This window comes from Artemia sp. Qi Xiang Cuo, chromosome 6 (assembly GCF_049724085.1).
Source record: "Artemia sp. Qi Xiang Cuo chromosome 6, ASM4972408v1, whole genome shotgun sequence".
Lineage (NCBI taxonomy): Eukaryota > Metazoa > Arthropoda > Branchiopoda > Anostraca > Artemiidae > Artemia > Artemia sp. Qi Xiang Cuo.
The window spans coordinates 29,513,337-29,536,463 of NC_142799.1; the positions used below are offsets into that span (position 1 = coordinate 29,513,337).

The following is a 23,127-nucleotide window of genomic DNA, read 5'->3' on the forward strand; positions in this document are numbered from 1 at the left end:
ACCGTCAGAAATTTATTGCAATAGCCTGGTATTTTTTTTGTCTTCTCAGGAGAAAAAATGCCTGGGGAGCACATCCCTTGCATCTGTGTAAAAAACTACAGTTTTTTAGTTAAGCCCACAATAATAACAATAAAAATGATTTTCGTTTGGAAAAAGCTCAGCAGTCTGCAGTTTCATTTTTAATTTTTCTAGACTTTCTTCGTGAACGTCTCTCTGTTGTAATTCCTTATTCACATTATGCTATTTCCGCATTTTAGTCTGGTGTTAATTAATTTGCTCTATCTATTGCTGTTTGGAATTAAAAATGAGTCTGCATTAAAAGTCTGCATTTTCATTTTTAATCTTTCTAGACTTTCTTCGTGAACGTCTCTCTGTTGTAATTCCTTATTCACATTATGTTATTTCCGCATTGTAGTCTGGTGTTAATTAATTTGCTCTCTCTCTCTCTCTCTCTCTCTCTCTCTCTCTCTCTCTCTCTCTCTCTCTCTCTCTCTCTCTCTCTCTCTCTCTCTCTCTCTCTCTCTCTCTCTCTCTCTCTCTCTCTCTCTTTCTCTCTCTCTCTCTCTCTCTCTCTCTCTCTCTCTCTCTCTCTCTCTTTCTTTTTCTTCTTTCTTTCTCTTCATCAGCGGTTAATCCGCTCAGACTTTGTAACATTAGCCGTTGAGATATTTTTTCACAGCATATTCCTTGAGGTATGAGGAAGAGATTGCAGTATATTTCTTCCTTTGACATTCATTTATTGGGTTTATAAAAACATACACGATTTGAGGGGGGTTCTTTTTTGAATTTTTTACATTTTAATCTTGCATTTAAAATTACTTTTGTTTCTTTTAGTTTGCGGCTTGTTTTTTGTTGTTGTTTTTTTTGTATGTCCAAATTAGCTCAGACTTGCAACTATATTTTCTTTTCCAGGATTTAGATTAGTCTCTAGAATCAATTGTAGATATTTTTCATCAATCTTTAAAATCTAGAGAGTATATTTATGATCTTTTAAAATTTTTATCTTTTTGATTCCCTGAAGTTTTGTCTTTTACGTGGTTATATTGTGTCTTTTGTAAGCAACTACTATATCAGTTTCTGGTGGATGTAATGCAGTAGTGAGTTAGTAGCAATGTTGCCAGAAGGGCCGCTTTTTTGCCATATGGGTGTTTTTGCTTTTTTTTTTCTCGTTAGGTGGTTGCGGATTCAGTTTTCAAAGTACTTAACATGTATGTGTCCAATAAGAGAGTCATACTTATTCCCGCCATTTACCCGTGCCGCAGCCATTTAAACATTTGCCTCTCAATTACTTGGACTTTGAATTGAAGTTATCAAGTATTTTGCAGTAGGTTGCATCAAGACATGGCTAATCGCAGAAAATGAAAAGCCAAGACAGACAGTCCAAGTAATTGAGAGGCAAATGTTTAAATGGCTGCGGCACGGGTAAATGGCGAGAGTAAGTATGACTCTCTTATTGGACACATACTTGTTTGTTAGTTTTTGGAAAAGCGTGCCTGCCTAGAGTCTCGGGCATGTTGACCAAGAGTTTAAAATTAACATAGGACCATTAGATTACCTGTAATTAAAGACAAACAAGGCACGCCCACCTATGGTCTTCGGAAGGTTGGCCAATAATTTAGAATTGACATAGGACCATTAATTTGCTTGAAATAACAGGCAAACAATCGTTTAATGCCATCTTTATCTTCGAAATAGTACCTATTCCTTGCCTAACTTTTTGAAAAATTGAATCCTCGGTGTGTTTCCACTCTATAAGATAGGCCTTGGGTGTATTTTCGTTTTTTTTTTATCTGCGCTGTCTTACACTGGGCATCCAGTAACACTGGTTATTAGTAATTGTATCTTTAAATTCGTATCGAGTTGATGCTCCGAACTTGTGTCATTCACTTTAGAATATTGAGTCATTTGTTAGCAAAGAATGTGTCAGTTTCTAATGGCTTAACTCTGCAACGAGTTAGTAGACGTGTTACCACATCCGGCGCGTTTGTGCCATTCGGGCGTTTTTTAACTGGTTGCCCATTCAATTCTTTGAAGCAGTGCACTTATCAAAGTAAATAAAAAATATATAAAAAAAAATTGGTGCGTTTTCACTCTGAATATTGTCATTTCAGTGCATATTTCGTTTAATGGCTGCGCTGTCTTACACATGACATTTTCGGATACAGGATATAGGTATTTTTATCCTTAGCCTGTTTCTGGCTGCTAAAGGTGGTCGTACATTTTATTTTTCAAAGCAGTGCATTTTTGAAATGTTTTTTTTTTTGAAAATTATACCTTCTGGCTATTAGTATTGACATTGTCTTATAGCCACAGCACTCAAGTTTCTGTCGAGAAGTGAAGTTTGGTTAATGCTAATGAAGTTTGTTTGGTTAATGCTGAAGAAGTGAAGTTTGGTTAACGCTAATGAAATAAAACAAAATATGATGAAAATATAATACTTTATCAACAAAATTATGAATACTAAAACAAAGACTATGAAAGGGGGGCCGTACAGACCGCATTATATCCTATGCATAACCTAAGCTAACCAAACTTAACCTAAGCATAATACCAACTAAATATTTAATTAAAATATAACTGCAATGCCATTTCCCACCGAGCCGAAGCTAATATTGTCTGGTATAAAGACCACGAAAACCGGTTATTGTCTCATGTTCACGATACAAGATCTTGAGTGTGGTGGTTATAAGACAAAAGCACCGATAGTGCTATTGGATATAATTTGTTGAAGAATCTTCTAAAAACAAAAAGTGCTTAGCAACTTCAAATAACAAGCTATGAGTATTTCGCGATCTATTTGTTTAGATTGTTGCCAATCCTTTATAGCGTCGGTAACATCTTCATGCTTTCCTTAATAATAAAGGATGCACATAAAAAGGAACAAGCGGTACATCAGGACATTGAACATAATTCATGCATGTTCCATGATTAATAAAATTGAAGTTGCACATGTTCCTTAACATAAGAGTTGATTCTACGTTTTTTAATTTGAATTTCTTTTTCGTCCTTTTTTTGGTTTATTTTCGTTTGTTTTTGTGCTGTTTTTTTTTTTTCATTTATCCACTTTCCTATTTTTTTTTCCTCTTCAGTTTTTACGGTTTCCATTAGCATCAGAATACGTTAAATCCTATCTGATGTGTATTATTTTTTGCTCAAGAGCTAGATCATCTGCTTAAAGTAACACTTTCTCCTTAACAAGTTTCATGGTTTGTTTTCTTCTTTTTTTTCTATTCTCTATCCGTTATTGTATTCTTTTTCTCTCTTTAGCGTCAGATTATTTTAAATCCTACGTGATTTGGGTTAATTTATGCTCCAAAGATTACGTCATTTACTTATGCTAGCTAACTCTTTTTCATTAACCATGTCTATGCTATCTTTCAATTTTTATTTGTTCTTTTTTCCCCTTATCATCGGATCACTTTAAATCCTACGTGATACGAATTTAACCTGAAGTGTATTTGCTGTTTTTTCTAGCTTTTCATTGAAAGTTGGGCTAGGTCAGAGAATATTGATCGTTTGAGTGGGATATATGTAAATATGTCTTTCTGTTTACCTTGAATGGAGGATTGTCTACAAAAGATGAGATTTGAAATTATGTAATTCAAGAAAATTGTCTAGTGGTTTTCTAATATTTGCTATTGAGCAGTTTGAATCTCAATTCCTTTTTTCTAAGTGGAAGTTGTTAGTAACAAGTAGCAAGTCATATTATATGATCATATATCAATTTTGGTAATCCTACAACAGAAAAAACAGATAAAGAAATTTTAATAGATTTTTTCCCGCTATTGCATAAATATGCAGTTAAATACTAGAATATAATAAACTCCTTAAATGTATCGTTTTATTATTAAAACGCAAAGTATAAGAAATTAGTGGAACATTTCGAAATATATTTTTATGGGTTTTTCTGTGGTCTTGAAATAGTGGTAAAGAAAATTAAGTCATTCAAATGCTTTGATGGTAAAATTAAATGTAAGAAAAAATAAAAAATTAGCACAAAGTTAAAAGTAATGTTAAAATCAGAAATTGTTTTTCTCCAGTGGTTTTAGCTTTGCAGAACGTTATTGTGCCGCCATAACAAACTGACCTTAAGATTGTTTATTATTTTCACCAAGTTGTTACACGTTTTTAAAGTTTGAGATCTTAACTTTTAAACTATTTATATATGTATGTCCAAAGTCACTTTTCTCTGGACTTGGATCAATACAGAGCTTGAATATTCGAGTTGGATCCGACAAACACCCCCTCCCCCCCCCGAACAAAACTGGAAACAACTTGTAGTAAATAGATTTATTTATATTTTTACCCCCCCCCCCCGCCTCTCAAGAACTAAAATCAGTAGTTTATTTTGGTTTGCATAATGCATAGGCTGCTCGTTCATGTATTATCTATAATCGAGATAAAGCTTTCGCAGCCTTTAAATAAAAAATAAAAAAAGTTTTTTAAACTGAAAGTAAGGAGTGACATTAAATCTTAAAACGAACAGAAATTACTCCGTATATGAAAGGGGCTGTGCCCTCCTCAACGCCTCGCTCTTTACGCTAAAGTTTTTATTGTTTAAAAAAAAGAGTTGTGAGAAAGTCAAACTTTAGCGTAAAGAGCGAGGTGCTGAGGAGGGAACAGCCTCTTTCATATACAGAATAATTTTTGTTTGTTTTAAGTTTTAATGTCGCTCCTTATTTTCACTGTAAAAAACTTTTTTTTTTATTAAAATGATGCAAAATCGGGGTGTTTGGGGGGCGGCAGCCCCCCAACTGTGCCTCCTAATCCCTGTACGTTTTAAGGTTCGACCTTGTAACTCAGCCTCTTTAACTCTTTAGAAAACGTAGTTTTTTTCAAATAATTAAGAAAAAAAGATAGCATTCACAATTAAATAAATAAAAAACAACACTTTCGCGCTTGAGAAAACCTACGAGGATTTGCGGTCGCGCAAAAGTCTACGTAGTTACTTACCTATTCAATCAAATGTCTTATAAAATCCATCATAAATAAATCAAAATAAATAACCTATAAAATAAATAATAAAAATAGACAAAAAGATAAGAGAATAAAAATGACAAAATTGAAAATAATAATGGATAAGTAAAAATAATCAAAAGAAATCAAAGTCCCTACCATTTACACATATACTAGCATCTGGACAAAGAGGAAGTAGAAGGCAATTTGACAGCCTCAAAGGGCTTTGAGGAAAATTTAGTTCCCCTAGGAGCTTTTGTTATAGATAATAAAATCTGTTGGTAAAATCTGGTCAGCGTTGCCAACGCGTTAAAATTGCACCGCTTTTGGTAAAATTTAGAGGTCCTGGCGCAATGCTATAGATTTGGAAATTTCACGATACAGTCCAAAATTTCTAGTACATTTGGGCTGTGTTTGTGGGGTCAGGTTTTATTTTTTCCAACTCTTTCAAAGCTCTTGAATTAATTTCTTTGGGATTTAAGTTGTTGTTGTTGTTGTTTGGGGTTTGACGCGTTCGACCAATCGGTCATATGCGTTCCTATCACTCGATAATACTGTGCCTTTTGTAATCACTAGCTTGCTTGGGTGTCACTTTAGTCAATATTCATTGAGCCAGGTGAGGTATCACTTATTGCGCTATTGGTAGGGGGTCATTCACCTGTAGCAAATGCCTGCGTTGAAAAACGAGAATCAGAGTAATTCAGCACTGCTTTGTCATGAAAAAATTAAAATAAAATTGAAACACAATTAAATAAATAATCCAAATATACATCATTCCTGTCAAATACACCAACTATAGAAAAAAAAAAAAAAAAAAAAAGCTGGTAGAACATAGATAAAAGTAAAAAATATACTAAGTTTGATGACACTAAAATTAGCTAATATAAGGGTGTAAAAAAAAAAAAAAAAAAAAAAAAAAAAACCCTAAAGGGAATGAACCAAACCAGTAGTCTTAACAAATCTACCTAAAAGGTTTGTGGTTAGTTTTCTAGCCCAAGGAGGAGACGTGTAATGTCCAAGAACAGAGCGCATTGTGAATGCCTTAAATGCCATCTCACAGTAATTCCTTAGTATTTCCCTCTCCTTTTCATATTTTCTACAGTTGAAGATGATGTGACGTATGTCTTCGTACACTCCACATGTGTCGCAGTTGGGGGAACACTCTTCCATTTTCCAATTGAATAGTGTTGATGTTGTCTTGACAGTGCCACATTTAAGACAAACGAAGCAAGTTGAAAGGACGTAAAATGTGAAGTACATTTCTCTTGACGACTACTTGTAATCATACAGATCCATGAGCTGGATATGGAAGAGATGAAGCCAAGCCTCTTCTTCCTTTAAAAGGTTTGAACTGATTGAAGACTGGAATTTAAGACTAGCAATAGGTGTCTGAGTGATGAGACCCAGATTGGAGGCTTGTTTCGCAGCCTGGTCTGCTAATTCATTTCCTTTTATACCACAGTGTGCTGGGACCCATATAAATAGGACTGATATACCCTTTCTTGCAAGTTGTGTACTCAGATTTACAATCTCCATGGCGACATTTCTTGCTTGGTGTTGCTGGTGTGAAAGGTAGTCTAGAGCTGACAGTGAATCAGTGCAGACAATATACTTCTGATGTTTGATCTCTGCTTGGCTTGATATGGTTTGAAGAAAAAACTTAATTGCCATAAGTTCTGCAGAGAAAATTCTCAGGTAGGGGGTAAACGGAAGGAAAGACACAAGCTTTGGGAGGGTATAACTACTGCACAGTTGCATTTTATTTCTATCTTTGAGCCATCTGTATAAACTTGGATGTAGTCCTGTTATCCTGCCAACTTTCCCAGGACTATGATTTTCATCAGTGCTTGGGGAAGGACCTCCTTTTGTTAAATGCTGATCTTAGGAATAATCAGTTCCCCAATTTCTTTGGAGGCGCTAGGAGAATCATCATCCACATTAACAGTCAGCCTGCCATTCTACATGAATTCTTCCATGCCAGGATAGCAAAGGATTCCCTGGAAAAAAGATAACCCTATTCACTTATAACAAAGATGGGGGTTGTTGCGGGTAATGATTCCTTTGTAGATAATGTGGTTCTTGGGTCTTATCTTCTTTGAAAAATATCTTGCAAGGAGATATTTTCTTCTGGAGTCCCCACTTCAGAATACATAGCTGCAATAGGAGTTGATTTTAGGCAGCCAAGGGCTCTTCGTAAGATTGCATGGAGGGTAGTGTCAAGTTTATTCAGGAGACATTTCTTGGCAGATCCATATATAAATGATCCATAGTCTATCTTGGATATCACCACTGACTTGACAATAGTTGAAGCAAATACTGTGGGGGCTCCTTTTCTTCCAAGACAGAGAGCATTAATGAAGTTTTGTCTTTGTTTGAGACTGCCAATCAGCTCATCCAGATGGGGTTTCCATGTCAGTTTTTGGTCAAATACAACTCCCAGAAAGCGTGCATGATCTGCAACGGCAATCCCATTTCTATTCAGTTTCATCATTGGTTTGAAAGCAGCCAGGTTACGGATTTTGTTGTTAGAGGCACTGACTGACATATTGTTGGAAATAACCATACTATTAACATTTGTCCAAATTAATGGTATGTCTACAGCTTTTTCAGAGGGAGACCGTAAGCATAAAGGGTCTCTTCCCACAACTGCAACAGCAATATCATCAGCATACAGAAAAAGCTCTGCTCCAAGGACATTTTCCAGGCTAATATCATGACAATAAACTGAGAAGAGAAGTGGACTTAGAACAGCCGCTTGAGGGACTCCAATGTCAAAGGCTTTCCTCTTAACCTCTGAGAGGGAGCCCCCCAAGGAGGCCTGAACCTCCCTACTCATCAAAAATTGGTAGATTCAATTTACCAGTAGGTCTGGTAAGCCCATTACAGATAGCTTTCTGATTAGTTGCCTCACATCTACTCTATCAAATGCTGATTCCATGTCTAAAAATATCACGTGTACTGCTTTTCCTTTTTTGAAGCTTTGTTTGATCAGATGCTCTAGTCTAAATAAGGCATCTGTGATGCTCCTGCCTGAGAGAAATTCGAGCTGTTCAATTTGAAAGTAGTCTGATAATGGGGTTAGAATGTTTCGCTTTATTTCCCTCTCAATTAATTTGCAACTCAAGAGGTGAGTGATATGGGGTAGTATGAGTCAACCAGCTTAGGGTCTTTATCTGCCTTGAAAAGTGGGATCACTGTTGCCTTATTCTATTCAGATGGTATTGATGACTCTATGACAGATCTAATGAATAACTCCGTCAGTAGCTCAACAAATTTATCTGGCAAATTTTTCATTAAATTGTGAATTCCATCAGGGCCAGTTGCACCAGGCTGGAGCTTTGAAATGGTGTCTTTAACTTCCTGAAAGCTGAAGTGAGAAAATGGAACAGTACTGTTTTTGAGACTGAGTTGATGGTGTGTGAGCTGTGATGGTGTATCTACTTTCAGAAACTTTTCTAAGAAGAGATTAAGTTTCCCATTGGTTGAAAATTATGTAGTCCTTCCCATCTGTATTTCTGCAGGGATGGGTGTTCTTCTTTTTTTACCTGAAAAAAACTGAAAATTTCTCCATAGCTCTCAAATGGGGATGTTGTGGCCAAATTTGTCTTCAGTGAGCCTTCTCCATCCCTCCTGTGTCTCAGTCTATTGTGTCTCTTTGAATTCTGCTGTCCTTTGCTTGGAAACTATTTTATTCTCAATTGAGGGGTATCTAGACAAGTTATTTTTTGCTTTTTTATTCTCTAGGTAGGCTTTCTGGCATTTATTGTTCCATCCAGGAGTGGAAATTTGTCTCTTGGGATGAGGTTTTTTGTAATCAAATATATTTCCTTAAGAAGCTATTATAACTGAAATAATATTATCAGAAAATGATTCCACTGACTCATCACTTGTCTGAATGTCTGAAGCCTTTTGATCTAAGTTGTGTTTCTAGAGATTCCAGTTTTTCTCTTGGAATTTCCAGAATTTCAGTGGTTGGAAGCTTGACCTTACTGGGTTGATCTCTAGTGTTAATGATAGAACCTCGTGGTCAGAATCAAAGTCACAGGGTTTCTGAATTTCTACACTATTTATAATATCTGATGATGTGAAAGTGAGGTCAATGGTTGAGTACTTGCCTGTCTGAGGGTTCAGCCGTGTATTTAGGTCTTTGGGGGTGACAAGGGGCAACTTATTTATGGGTTCCAGGATGTAATTGCTTAGAGGGGTTGCAATTGGATCTTCTGGTGATACAGTATCCCACATTTTGTGGTGCAGGATAAATTCACCACTAATTATTTTCACAGGGCCACACGCACTCATAATCAGTTTGAATTGACTCAGGGAGAACTTATTTGTCTATGAGGCATAACAGTTAGCAATACTAATCCACTTATTGCTTCCCAGTAGTTTAATGTCAATTATACCTACCTCCACTTCCCCTTGTGAACGGGGGTCATGTATTCTAAAAGCTAGGTCATTTTTCACAAGTGACAGTAGGCCACCACCTGTTTTGTGGACTCTGTCCCAACGGGCAATATTGTACCCCTTGAAATCATGGACAATATTCTCCTGTTTTAAGAAAGTTTCTCGAAGTAGGAAAATATCAGGAGCATGCCCGACTAAAATATTTTGGAGGTCTTTTCTTTTGGCTTGGTTGAATCCCCAGATAATTAGTCGGAACACTGAAAGGGTGCTTGTCATTTGTGTGTGAGGGGGCTAACCTGGGTCTCTGTAACTTATTACTACTACCTTCTGGGCTCGGTATAGCCTCTTTTCCTTTGGGATTTAAGTGAATGAAAAGTGAGTTTTGTCAACGTGGCACAAAAAGAAATCTCCACGAGTTTCAAACTAATCATCAAACGAAAAATAGCGCTTAAAATAGGTTTCTGAGAGAGGATGGAGATATTACTGAAAAAAAGGCGCTTGCCTTTCAGTTTATTCAAGCATTTTTTTAATCTTTTTTTTTGTCTGTGAAATAGAAACTGAGTAGATTACTATAATTGTGTTGCAAATAATCTTCTGGGTACAGTTTTGTAAAAAAAAAAAAAAAGGGCACAATCCATCTAATACGTTGGCAACACTGCTCTTGGGTTTGTATACGTAATGATAATGACGAAATTAAGCATGTTAAATTATTATCGCTTATTCAGTCCAGTTTGAGTTGCTTTATAATTAACTCTGGCTTATTGTCACAATGTGTACGTTTGAATTAATGTTTTAGGTGTCCGAAGAATTTGGATGTCGCCTTGGTCAAGAAGTAGGCTACACTATTCGTTTTGAAGATTGTACAAGTAATGAGACTATCATCAAATACATGACTGATGGTATGCTGCTCAGAGAATGTTTGATTGATGCTACAATGTCCTCTTACTCATGTATTATGTTGGACGAAGCTCATGAAAGAACTATTCACACAGATGTCCTCTTTGGTAAGTATTTATCCAAGATTTGTAACCGATTTTACTGTTTACTTTTCTGTATAATTTTGGAATAATGTTTTGGCAATTTTTTTATTTATATATTTGAAAACCCGTCAGGTTCATACAAAAAAGGAGGAGGCTGAGCAATGATAATAAAAAAAGAGTAAAACATCAAAGACAAAAATAGTGACGAAGGCCACCATCCCTTTCATAATAAAAAATAAAACCATGAAGAACAACGGGGAATTACTTTTGAAGAACGGGGGAGATAATTTGAATGAATATTTCTGCCATGTGTCTAAGAGTTATCCTGTGAGAGAGAAAAACTTATAAAAGGAAAAAGGACTCACTACAACATGCGACCAATCAAACCAAAAATTAAAAATTTTTCAAAGCGGTCCTAGCATCCTTACTTCAGCGAAGTTCAACCAGGACTGATAAAAAGTAAGTTAAAACAAGGCGATTCAATGAGATGAAATAAAATAATTTAAAAACACGTTCTTATTGCTAATCCAGCCTTTTTGGCAGCTAACCTCAAAGGTCTTTTTGTGACCGGTTCTATGTTAATGTCTATTACTACTACTATTACTAACAACTCACTGAAGCACCAAGCCGCCTGAGGCCAACACAGCTACGCACGCTCCTCTTCCATCCCAAAACATAGTTTTCAGCACTTGGCGATCCTCTTCTATCAACAAGAGTCGAAATCCTGCACAGACAATCTCAAGCCTATTACCTCCGACTCATTATATATTCATGCTTACAAATAATATGCTATTACGGGGAGGCAACCCATAACAGATACATCAACTAGGAAGAGGTTACTCAACCCAAAGACGCCTGCCAAAACGTACAAAACCCTGAAGAATTATACTTTAATCAGAATCTCGTGCAAGTGCTGTGTCCTTTATTAGGCTATAATTTCCTTGAGTAGCGTCACTCTTCAGGTAGGAATAGAGATTACCGCAAGGTCCCCAGTCTTGCAGGTACCCCGAAAGGGTCAAGGCAGCCCTTTGCAGAGGCTGTTGTCCATAGACCTGGATCTTACGCCCTGCCGCAGTTGTCCTCCTATGGAGGATCCTCCCGCGATGGTATTCTGCATCACCATGCAATTTAACCCATTACTGGGAGAAGGTTTGTAACTCCTGGGACTTGTGGACAAACCAGTGGGCCCTTTTGAGTGTACATTTGAGGGGCCTTCTTCCTCCTCCGCCTGTATTTATGACCCCGGGCGAGGGTGCCCTAGTTTCTATTATGGACCCCCAGGGACAAGGTCCCTCCTTTGTCCGTGCCTCCTGTGGAGGTACCCTACATATCTGTAGAGTGTTCCCCTATCACCACCTGGGGACACGCTGAATTGTCTGGGGAAGGCCAACTAATATCTAGCCTAATCTATTGATTCACTTCAACATTAGCTTGTAAAAGGAATGTAAGATTAATGTCTAGCCTGCGTCCCAAAAAAGTTCTACGACAAATAATTGGAGGAATTACTCCATTAAGACCCATGCCAAACGCTAGCAGAACTTAGAAAAATATTTAGTAGTAAATGAATTAACAGTTTCATAACATGTTAAAGCATTAGGAATGAAATATAGTTACTCCAAAAATCTTGTCAAAACTAAATAGCGCCGGGAGCTTGGCGACGACGTTAATCTGATACTCATTAATCTGATTTTCTTTAAATTCTCAAGTATTTTTGTTTTGTGTCTAAGAATATGATCAATAATAGCATATGGAAGAACTGTCGGCCATAAAGCCTTGTAACTTATTACTTCAGTGTCTTTATTCATGAGTTTTTCTTGGCCATCTTTATTTTCTGTATCTTTAAATTCAGTTACATTGTCATTGTAAAAAAAAAAAAAAAATTATTGTTTTTGTTTTTGCTGCTTCTCACTTAAATACCTCTATGGTCCAGAGGTAGTGTAAACAATTTTTCTTGAGTAAATCTAATTTTTCACTATGAACGAGAAAATAATTTCAACATTATTTAGTACCTATAATGTTTGGTGAACTAAATTGACTGCTTCAAAATTTGGCATCCTTCCAGTAAATTCACAGCTGGTAAGATAATTACTGAAGCATTTTATTTGCCTATTGCCTTTCAAAAGAGTTGAACTAAAAGTTGTACCTCTACATTATTGCCAAAAAACTTTTGGATTAAAAGAAATACGTCTTCAAAGAAATACGAGCAAATTCATTTTTAAAGCAATGTAATAAAAAATTAATATCATTAACCACATACTGTTTTATTGAAGCGTAAGTTAAACTTTACCATAAAAATAAAACTCCTAAAGTATCAATAAGGCTTCAGCTTTGTTAATCTAAGCGTGTAGCTGCTCAGGCAATAACACCCTCAAGCAAATACGCAGCAGGGCCTCTAGGCTCTCCTCTACCAAAATCTGCTAACTCCAATTTTTTCTTTATCGAGATAATCGCAAAATATTGTTTTGTTTTTGAAACGGGAGAAATAAATGAAGGTAAAGACAATGTTTCAATGAGTTTTTTTCGAAGCCCGTTTTCTTCCCGTCTTTACCGCTCAACTATGCTGGATGTGGAAGTTCAGTTATGTAGTTCTAGTCTCTTTGTACTAGATTTTTTCTGTAGAAAGCTGATAAAAAATTTGTATTTAATTTGAAAATTCATGGTCGTATCTCAGAAAATATTATAGATAAAAAATAACGACTGCGCCACTGGCTCGCTATGTCAAGATTAGAGAGGATTCATCATTACTTAAAGGTGAAACCTTTGTGCAGATATTAAGTTTGACAGAAGACATTTACTTCCCCCTTCCCTTTCTCTGGAGCACTGAAACTCCAAATTTTGAGATTTTACTCCATAGTTTTCTATATATTTCCTACAATTTCCCTATTTTTATTTAACCGGTTTATTTCCGGTTTGAAGCTACTTCATCAGCGTGGCTTTCAGACTATTAATAAGCGGTCTTTAACAGTAATGTTTAAAGAAGGTAAAATTCCTTGTTCATACCTTGTGGCATAAACTGAACTCTAGTCTTTAGATTAGGAGAACCGCTCAATTTCTACCTTTTACTCACCACCTTTTTTAGTTTGTACTAAAAAAGGTGGACACAAAGTTGTATGTTAGAAAATATTCCAGATGGAAAATTCTGACTGCGCCATTGGCTCACCGTGCCAAGAATAGTAGAGCTAATCCTTGGAGACCTAACGTCTATTGGTTTTTTAAAATATTTTGTAAGATCATTTTTAATTAAATTTGTGTATAAAGCATTTAGTGTATATTCCCCCAAGTCCCTATTTAAGGAAATATTATTATTAATCTTAAGTCTGATTTCAATTGATTTTCGGACTACCTGTTTTATGCCTAGGTCATTGCTAATAAGGGCGGATTCATCAAAAAGTATATTGTGGCTAGGATTTTCAAAAATATGGCTCCCTAATGCAGAATCAAATGAAACAGTGGAAATATTAGAATTTAGAGCTTTGACTATATCATGTTTATGCTGTTGTATGCGCTTTTCTAAATTCTGGTGTGTTCTACCTGCATAATATTTGCCACAATCGCATGGTATTTGATAGACCCCTTTTTGGTGAGTAACTGGGGTTTTATCTTTACCAGAATTTAGAAAATTTATCATTTTAAAATTATTTATGAATACTACATACAGATTATTTTTTGTGTAAACTTTTTAAGATTTGTAGTGATTTTTGGAATGTAGTAAAGGTAAATTATGCTTAAGGGCTTGTCAGAAATCTCACATGGTAAACTATCATTAATTTTACGGGAATGTCTTTTCAGTCTACAGTTATTTACGCTATTAATAAATAAAATAGGATACCCATTCCCAAAAAATATGTCCTTGATAAAGTTTAATTCTGCTATGATGTGGGAACCAGAACAAATGTTTAGGGCACGATCGACGAGGGATATTACGACTGCTGTTTTAACTTGTGGGGGTTGGTTTGATTTAAAATGCAAATATCTATTATTTTTTGTTGGTTTTCTATAAATAGTAAAATTGAGTTTATCGAAGCTACGAATAATCAACACATCTAGGAATGGGATTTTATTTGCGATTTCGATTTTCAAAGTAAATTGTAAATTTCTATCGTATGTATTAAGGTGATCTAAAAAACCCTTAAGCTCATTTTCCTCATAGTTCCAGAGTGAAATCACGTCATCCATGTAGCGTCCCCAGAAGATTTGTTTCAAAAAATACGAATCTAATGCCCAATTTTCAATATGTTCCACATAAATATTCGCCAGTAACCCGGAGAGGGGCGCGCCCATCACTAAGCCTTTAATTTGCTGGTAGAAAGAATTAAGAAATTGGAAATACATTGAGTACTTGTTACAGAGTTTAACCAAGGTCATTAAGACTTCACAATCTATTCCTGCTGCTGAAGCTTCTATCAAGTGATAATTTTCTTTGATTTTATTTTCTAATAATTGTTCAGATACTGCGACATCAATATTTGTATACATTGAAACAATGTCAAAGCTGCTTATAAGTGTATTTTCTGAGACATATACGTTTTTAAGTTTTTCAACTAAAGCGGGAATGTCCGCTGCTGACTGTTTTTTTCCGGTTGATGGAAACGGCTTCCTACTGTATGGCATTGATTGAACTCGAGGCCGAGCTTCGCATACTCAAATTGTGCTGGATAGTACGGCTTAAATTCAGAATTTAGTCTACAGAGCAGATGAGTGATGAATTTAGACCGGCTAGGAGGAAAGACGGTGGGGGAACTGACTGTGCATCAAGAACTCCATGAATGAAGAGTGAAGGGGAAGAATTGGCACATGGACGCGTACCTTTATTCGCATCAACAAAAATATCGGGACAAAGTGATAAGAGGAGAACAGTGTGGTTTTAGAAAGGGTAGAGGATGTGTTGACAAAATCTTTCCTCTTAGGCCAACAATTGAGAAGCCTTTGAGTTGCCGTACTCCCTTGGTGCTCAGACTTATGGGTTATGAGGTAGTACTCAGTTCTGTTTAAAGAAAAGTTTTAGCGAATGTCTTATCCTTGTATGGTATACCAGACGAATACATTAAAGTGATCAGTTCTATGGACGAGAATGACACTGCTGTTGTTAAGGTACGAAATGAGGGTAGCAGCTGGTTTTGTATTAAATCTGGAGTAAAGCAGTGTTGTGTTCTATCCCCATTATATGGATCATTTTGATGGACTTTGTCTTAAGGAACACAGGAAAGACCATGGGAGAACACAGAATCAAATGAAGAGGAAAAAAATTCCTGAACTTTCATTATGCTGATGCTTTAAGTTGTCTAGATAAATCTCGGAGCAAAATGAATGAACTTTTAGAGGTTTTGTGAGTTCAGGGTTCTAGAATAGGTTTGAAAATTAATATTTAGAAGACGAAGTTGCTAAGGCTACGAATAAGTGAAGATGAAAAGCTGACGTTGGGTAAAGAAAAGATTGACCAGGTGGACAGCTTCACTTACCTTGGTAGTATTATTAGTAAAGATGGTGGGAGCAGTGAAGACGTTAAAGTAGAGTAGCCATGGTTCATTGTGTTTTTTTTCACAGATGAAAAAAGTTAGGAAGAATAGGAAGATAAGTCTGCAAACCAAGATTGGAATATTGGAAGCTACAGTGGTGACAGTGGTCCAGTATGGTTCTGAAGGATAGGTGCTCCAAAAGCGGATGAAGCTGACCGTATTTCAAACATTAGGCTGTACGAAAAGTGTGGTTCAATCCCCCTTTTATGGCTATAATTAGGGAAAGGTTGAGATGGCTGGGGCACGTTCTGTGGATGAATGATGACAGATTGTCCTTATTGGCCAACCGTCGAAGGCTAAACGGAAAGCAGGTTGTCCGCAATTGGGATGGGAGGATGTCATAAAGAAAGATTTAAGGGAGATGGGAGCTTCCTGGGAGGGTGCAAAGAGAATGGGAATAGAATAAATAGAAATTTGAATAGAATGAGATGAAGGAGGAGCGTGCGTAGCTGTTTTGGCCTTGGGCGGCTTGGTGCTGCGGTGAGTTGTTAGTAGTAGTAGTATTAATGCAGTGAAAACACCAATTTCAAAAAGCAGTTATTGTTTAAGTTTTGTTTAGTTTGTTTTGTGGGTTTTGTTTAGTTTGTGTTGAAAAGCATCACAGCAAAAAGCTTAATCAAATTCTTGTTGTTACATGAAAGGAAAAAACATTCAGGTCATTGGGACGATTAATAGGACAGCTGATTTTTCAGGATCTAATTCCCTTAAAATTAATTGAAACTGTATCGCTAAAAGTGTGTTTTTATTTACTTGCTAATGGTTTAATTTATTTATCAATTTTATTAATTATTTATTAATTATTAATAGTATTAATTAACTTTTAATTTTTTAATTGTTTAATTTAGTGATGATACTCGTCCCAGTCGCGTGGAGCGTTTTTTTCATTGTACACAAATATTTAGACTTTCATTGATCACATTAAAGTAATCCTGTTGGCTTAAGATTGTTGAATATAATACTGACAAACATAAAAAGAACCAAACTTTAATTGGTAGTTAAGCAGTGGTTGATTTTATTGACAGGTTTAATTGTCTAAGGAATTGTATACGGTAAGCGTTCCTAATAGGATAGACAAACTTTTAATTTTGATTACTAGAACAAAATAGGGTGGTGGTTCAAAACAAAGATATTTAAATTATATTTTTTTACAAAATAGGACCATACCAAGGTATTTTCTCTCTTTGTTAATATTCTTTCTTTCTTATTGTTTATAGAGGAGATGGGGGCCATTGGTGCAATTAGGAACCAAGATCCTATCCGTGGCTCTATTTGTAAGTGATATAGGTAGCAAAGAACAGCTTGTGGTCTTTATATCTCTGCAAATGCAAAGGGGTAACTACAGTCACCCTTCTTATCTGAAAGGGGGCTAAGATCAGAAATGAGTTGATTTTTATAAAGATTGTCTCATTTTTCTACATATTCCAAACATTTTCACATTTCGTGAATTTTTGCTTTCAAAGAGGGGAACTGAAACTCCCACATTTACTGCTTTCCCAGGGATAGATTCGTAGGCTCGTCCTTGATGCCCCAGTGCCTTATAGCCTTCAATTCAAAATAGTTAAAAGATTGTTTAAAGATTCATTGCAAAATATTGCTTGTTTCCGTAATGTCTTGGAGTTTATATCGCTGTTTTTCTTCATATTTTATGTCTGTTTTGCTTTTTTTTTTTCTTTGATTATATTCTGAAATTACAGGTCTCTTGAAAGCGGCAGTAAAGAAAAGACCAGAACTCAAACTGATCGTTACGTCAGCCACTCTAGATGCAGTGAAGTTTTCCCAATATTTCTTTGAAGCACCGATTTTCACAATTCCTGGACGAACTTTCCCAGTAGAAATCCTGTATACTAGAGAGCCAGAAACTGATTATTTAGATGCTTCCCTCATCACTGTGATGCAGATCCATCTGAATGAGCCACCAGGTATGTGTTGTGTCATGATCATATTACCAGAGGCAGTTTTAGGGGTGGGACAGAGGGAGCAATCGCCCCGGGCGCAAAAAGTTTGTGGCCCAAAATTTCAAATAAGTATTCCAACGGCAATAATCATTCTGTAATTTTTGAAATTTTACTTTTATTAAAATAAGGTGAAGGGCGCAGTTATATATGAAAACAATTAGTAGTTTATTAATTAGGTAATAAAATAAAAGTAAATAAAAAAATAGTTATATAATTTAAAAATTAATTTCATTAATTAATAAATGAATTTAAAATAACTTTGTTAATAAATGAAAATTTTCCTAAAATGTGGTCAGAACATTATTTGGGAGACAGGGAAGAAAGCGCTAACTGAGATTCTGCCCTGGGCGAAGAGAGGCCAGAACTGCCGATGCATACCACCCTATCCGTGTGATAAAAGACTTATTGAAGAAGCACTAATGAATAAGAATAAGTTAAGTTCCCTCAACAGTTCCCTTACAAGGCTGAGGGTAAACTCCAGAGTTGAATCTATAACCCTGTTGTAGAAAAAAGAAGCAAAAAGAGAGAGAGAAAAAAAACAAGTAGAACAGCAGAAAGGAATTTATTGTAACAAATAAACAACGGCTACAGTTAAACGACCAAAACAATACAAAACAGTAACAATAAAAAGGTAACACTTGTATATCTGAATAAAAGAATAGTTAACCCAAAAAATATGTATATTTATATATGAAAAAGAGGGAAAGGTGGAGAAAAAAAAAACTGATTTTCTGTTTTCTGGAAATATAGAAGCAAACAGCTTCCAGAATAGATTTGCTGAAGCTGCGGGGACTCTGTTCTCCTTCGATACTTAACCGAAGGGTCTGCGTGGCCTGGGTTCTGAATACAGAGCTATTCCGAGCGCGGAATACGACAGAACCTTCAGTCTGCCCGTGAAACAACACGACAGAACCTTCAGTCTGTCTCTGTAGTGGACAAGGAAGGGAACACTTTGGATGGAGATTAAAAAAAAATATCTCCATCTACCCCATCTACCAAAAAAATACATTTAGAGAAAATGGTCATTTTGTGCTCTCTTCTTATTATTTCTCTGAATGTATTTTTTCTGAAAGTGTTTCTACTAGGATTACGCTACAGATGAAACTAATTTAAATAGCATTGATTGATACTTTCTTTGCGTGAAATTTCACTAAACAATATTCCCAATTACCCCCAGTGAATATTTAAATTAAATCGAATAATAAAGTGAACTAAATAAATTAGAAATTAAAGTGAATATCAAAATCATGTCAAAGTTCATTGTCGAAAGTCATTGACATAAAAGTTATGTCAAAGTCGAATATGTACTTGTAAATTTTGCTATGGCTGGCGTTTGAGCAGTGTTTTACACCTCATATAGCTATAACATATTGCATCAAAAGAAAACAAATACCTTTAAAATAATGTTGGATAGTTTTTGTTCTTTTACTTTTTTTGTTTTTAACGTTGTGTGACTCTTGAATGACGAATATACGTTATTGTGCACGTGAATTTGTTTTCAATTGTACTTCTGGCTAAATTCCGAATGTTGGCCCAAAGATTGTTGAAACACGTAACGGTATTTATTTTGAACTTTTCAAATAATATATGAAAAATATGTCTAAAAAAGTACAAATTTAATTTGAATCGTGGTTGTAAAGAGTTACTGAAAGTAAGCATTTGTTTAGACATTTTCTTTTGCTCCAATTAAAATGTAGGTCTGTAAAAAAAGAGACTGTACAAAAAACTTGTCTGGGAATTAGCCTACAATTTAAATTTAACTTGTTCTTCATTCCCTCTTTTTTATCGTCTTAAGAAATCTTTCAACTGAAAAATTTGAGCAGAGGTTTTTGGTTTTACCCGCTAACTTTGTTTATTTTATCTTTAAAGGTGACGTATTGCTATTTTTGACGGGTCAGGAAGAAATTGATACAGCTTGTGAAATACTATTTGAAAGAATGAAGTCATTAGGACCAGATGTACCTGAGCTGATTATTTTACCCGTTTATTCAGCACTGCCTAGTGAAATGCAATCCAGGATTTTTGACCCTGCACCTCCTGGCTCCAGAAAGGTTAGCTTTCAATATCGTTTAAAACATTTTTTTTTTTTATTATAAATTGATGTATATTATTGTTGTAGGCCTTTTGTGTCATATATATATATAGCAGGCTTGAAAACACTAATTTAGTATATATATATATATATATATATATATATATATATATATTAGTGTTTTCAAGCCTGCTTGGCGTGGTGGAAAGTGTTTTATCCGAACGTAGTTAGTTTGACTCTTGCAGAAGTTGAGTTTTTCATTGAGATGTTTTTTCCATAGTTTACACATACAGTTACACAATAGATACCCATACAGTTTTTCAAAGATAAGTGAAGAGCAATATTAAAATTTATACGGATGGAAATAAACTTTCAAAGAACAACCAGAAATCGCAATTAAATGAAACTCAAAATAAAAAGAAATTAAAACAAATAGATATGTATTTTTGGCCGGATTTGAAAACCACCAGAAATTAAAATCTTGTTTAAATGAAAGTATCTTAAGAAGAATTTCTCAGGCGGAATTATCCGCATGAATTTTTTCGGGGATAATTTCATCGAGGATGGAATAGTCTTGTGGTTTTTTTTTGGGGGGGGGGGTAAGTGGGAGGAACTATTTATTCAGGAGGTTTGGATTTCCTGGCATAATTTTAAAAAAGATTAGAAATTAAATTTAAAGGAAAAACTTTTTTTCACCTGAAAGTAAGAAGCAGCATTAAAACTTGAAACGAACAGAATTTATTCTGAATGTAGGGTGGTTGCCCACTCCTCAATGCAATATAGCTCTTTACAATATAGAGATAAAGTTCTCTGACATATATCTCACTAAAATTCAACGGTCCTTATCTTTGAGAAGTCTTAATCAAACAATTTTAACAGAAAGTCGAACTTAAGTGTGAAGAGGTTGAGGAAGGGGGAATAATTTCTGTTTGTTTCACCTTTTAATGCTGCTCCTTACTTTCAGTTGAAAAAATTGAAGGCTAAACAAATTTAAAGAACATAGTGATGAAACTGTTCAAAGATATGTGGCATATGAGATACGTATTCGTATTTTTGTATTCGTATATTTAAATAGCTGTCGTAGCACTCAAAAATGAACAATAAATTATGCTACTTTTACATTCACAAAAGAAATAGAAAATGAGAAATAAAAGGTTACTTGTTAAATACGCTTACAAAATGTGGCAAAAAGTAGTTTAAAAATCTGTTCGTACGGCACTTAACGGCACTTAACGAGTTGTAGTTTATTCTGATGCATAATAATTCTGCTGATTTGTGCAGGTGGTGGAAAAATAAATCTATATTTCACGTTTTCTAATAGCGTTTTCCCAAATTTCATTATTAAATCTTGTCTTTGAGCGAATAATGAGGGCAAGCTCATGAGTACTTTTGTAGTTTCTGAGGCGGGGTCCAAGTATTATTCTAGTAGCACGTTCTTCAAGAAATTTTGTACTGCAAAAACTCTTATGAATTCTCCATGGTTGGTTTATTTCTGCTTTTTTGGCCTCCGTGAAATCAATGCAAGCGGTATTTCCCTGTGTTATTCAAATTCTATTACACTTTATAAGAAGAAAATGGAAGTTAAGTCTCCCTCTAATATTTAGTACTTATGTTTTTTTTAATCTTTAATCACACTTAAGCCGTATATACAAAATATGAATGTCTCCTGACTGCGAGCATAAGCAGGATTATTTTCCTGAACCAAACTACGAAATACTAGCGAAGGTGTGTCATGTACCATACAACTTGAGAAGGTGAGAAGGTCTTTGGGGAGTCAACAGAAGAGTAGTGACAAATTTAACTAATTAGTTTTGCTTGTTTATTTTGACACTTTAGTGTGTGGCACTGACGAAGATGTGGTAATGCCCTGAAACTAGATAGTTTTGAAACAAGCTATAGAAAAATTGTATAAAAGGGTAGAAAATATTTTTATTTCGATGTCATGGGTGCTTTAAAAATCGTTTTAGAAAATTTCGGTTCGTTTGGTGCAGTACGTTTCGGTGCAGAGAGTTTGGTATATAGCTTCTGCAAGTCAGTATATCATTTGTGTTGTATCTATAGGTGATTTCTTAACACTGGTAGATGTTTTGTTTTTATTTTGCTTTATCTTAAATAACAACTTATATGGAAACTATGGTATTATGTATAGTTTTGATGTTTCTAGTTATGTATTGCATATTTGGATTTTATCGATTGTGTTTGTGTGCATATCACTTTGCCGTATGTATTGCTGTTGTCTTAATATAATTCCACCAAAATTAGCCTTTCAACCGAATAACTTTAAAAAATTAACTGATTGAATATAAATATATTCGTCTTTAGTTTATAATGATTTTGAATTCGATTGAAGCGAGGGTCATTTGCCCAGACCGGCAGTCAGAGCTTCTAACATTTTTTCTCGAGCGAAGTGAGGGCTATCAAAAAGCCTGCGAAGTGAGCTCTTTTGTTTAATATTTACATAGTGTATTTCCTTTGAAGCAAAATATGTTTTCAACTAGGTAACACCAAAGACTTATTAGGATTGAAAATAGGACATTAAATAAAAAAATTGGTACTTGTCTGTTGAACAGAACATCGTCAAGAATTAAGCTGTCTAAGATCTAACAAAATCGGTTTGAATCGGTTATGATTTGCTTATTTTGAGTTCAAAACTTCGGTTTAGGTATATCTTAATTAAATATCTAATATTTAGAGGTGGTTAGGGGTTAGGTTAAGTTAGGCTAGGTATTTAATATAATGTGTTCTGCGCGGCCTGCTTTCCATAATTTTGTTTCTAAAGTACTATATTATCATCATGTTTTGGTATATTTCCTTATGATTAACCTAACTTCACTTTTTGAGTGTGTTCTGGATAGCTAACAAGTACCGCTTTCTTAAAGCACTAAAAGGCTTTAGAGTAACCAGGGAGGGTTTTAAGAGGGGACAGCCTTCTTATATACCTTAGTGATTTCTGTTCGTTTCGAGTAATTATTCCGTTTCAAGCAAAGATCAAATAGGCATTACCTGGTAATTCCTATGAGACGCTGAATAAACAAGAGGTTTTTCACTCCGGGAACTATATTAAACTTGAGTTTTTTAGGGTTTAGGGAGAAAAAAGGTACCTAAGTTTATGAGGTACCTAAGTATAAAGTATTATATTATCATCATATTTTGGTATATTTCATTAGGATTAACCTAACTTCACTTCTTGGGGATGTTCTGTTTAACAGATAAGCACCAAAAAATGATATAATTATATATGCAAAGGAAGCAGCTTTTGTTCATGTACATTTATTCACTCCTTT

The 23,127-nt window shown here is 35.2% G+C and overlaps 1 protein-coding gene across 2 annotated transcripts in view; it reads left to right on the forward strand.

The window, feature by feature from the left end:
* The window catches only part of LOC148951093 (ATP-dependent RNA helicase DHX8), a 45,436-nt gene that overhangs the window by 3,666 nt on the left and 18,643 nt on the right, over nt 1–23,127 (forward strand). For both annotated transcript variants that reach the window (XM_089090628.1, XM_089090627.1), the window contains 3 exons: nt 10,157–10,364; nt 17,551–17,775; nt 19,681–19,862. In XM_089090628.1, coding sequence (XP_088946754.1) covers nt 10,157–10,364; nt 17,551–17,775; nt 19,681–19,862 — 615 coding nt within the window. The remainder of the gene's footprint in view (nt 1–10,156; nt 10,365–17,550; nt 17,776–19,680; nt 19,863–23,127) is intronic.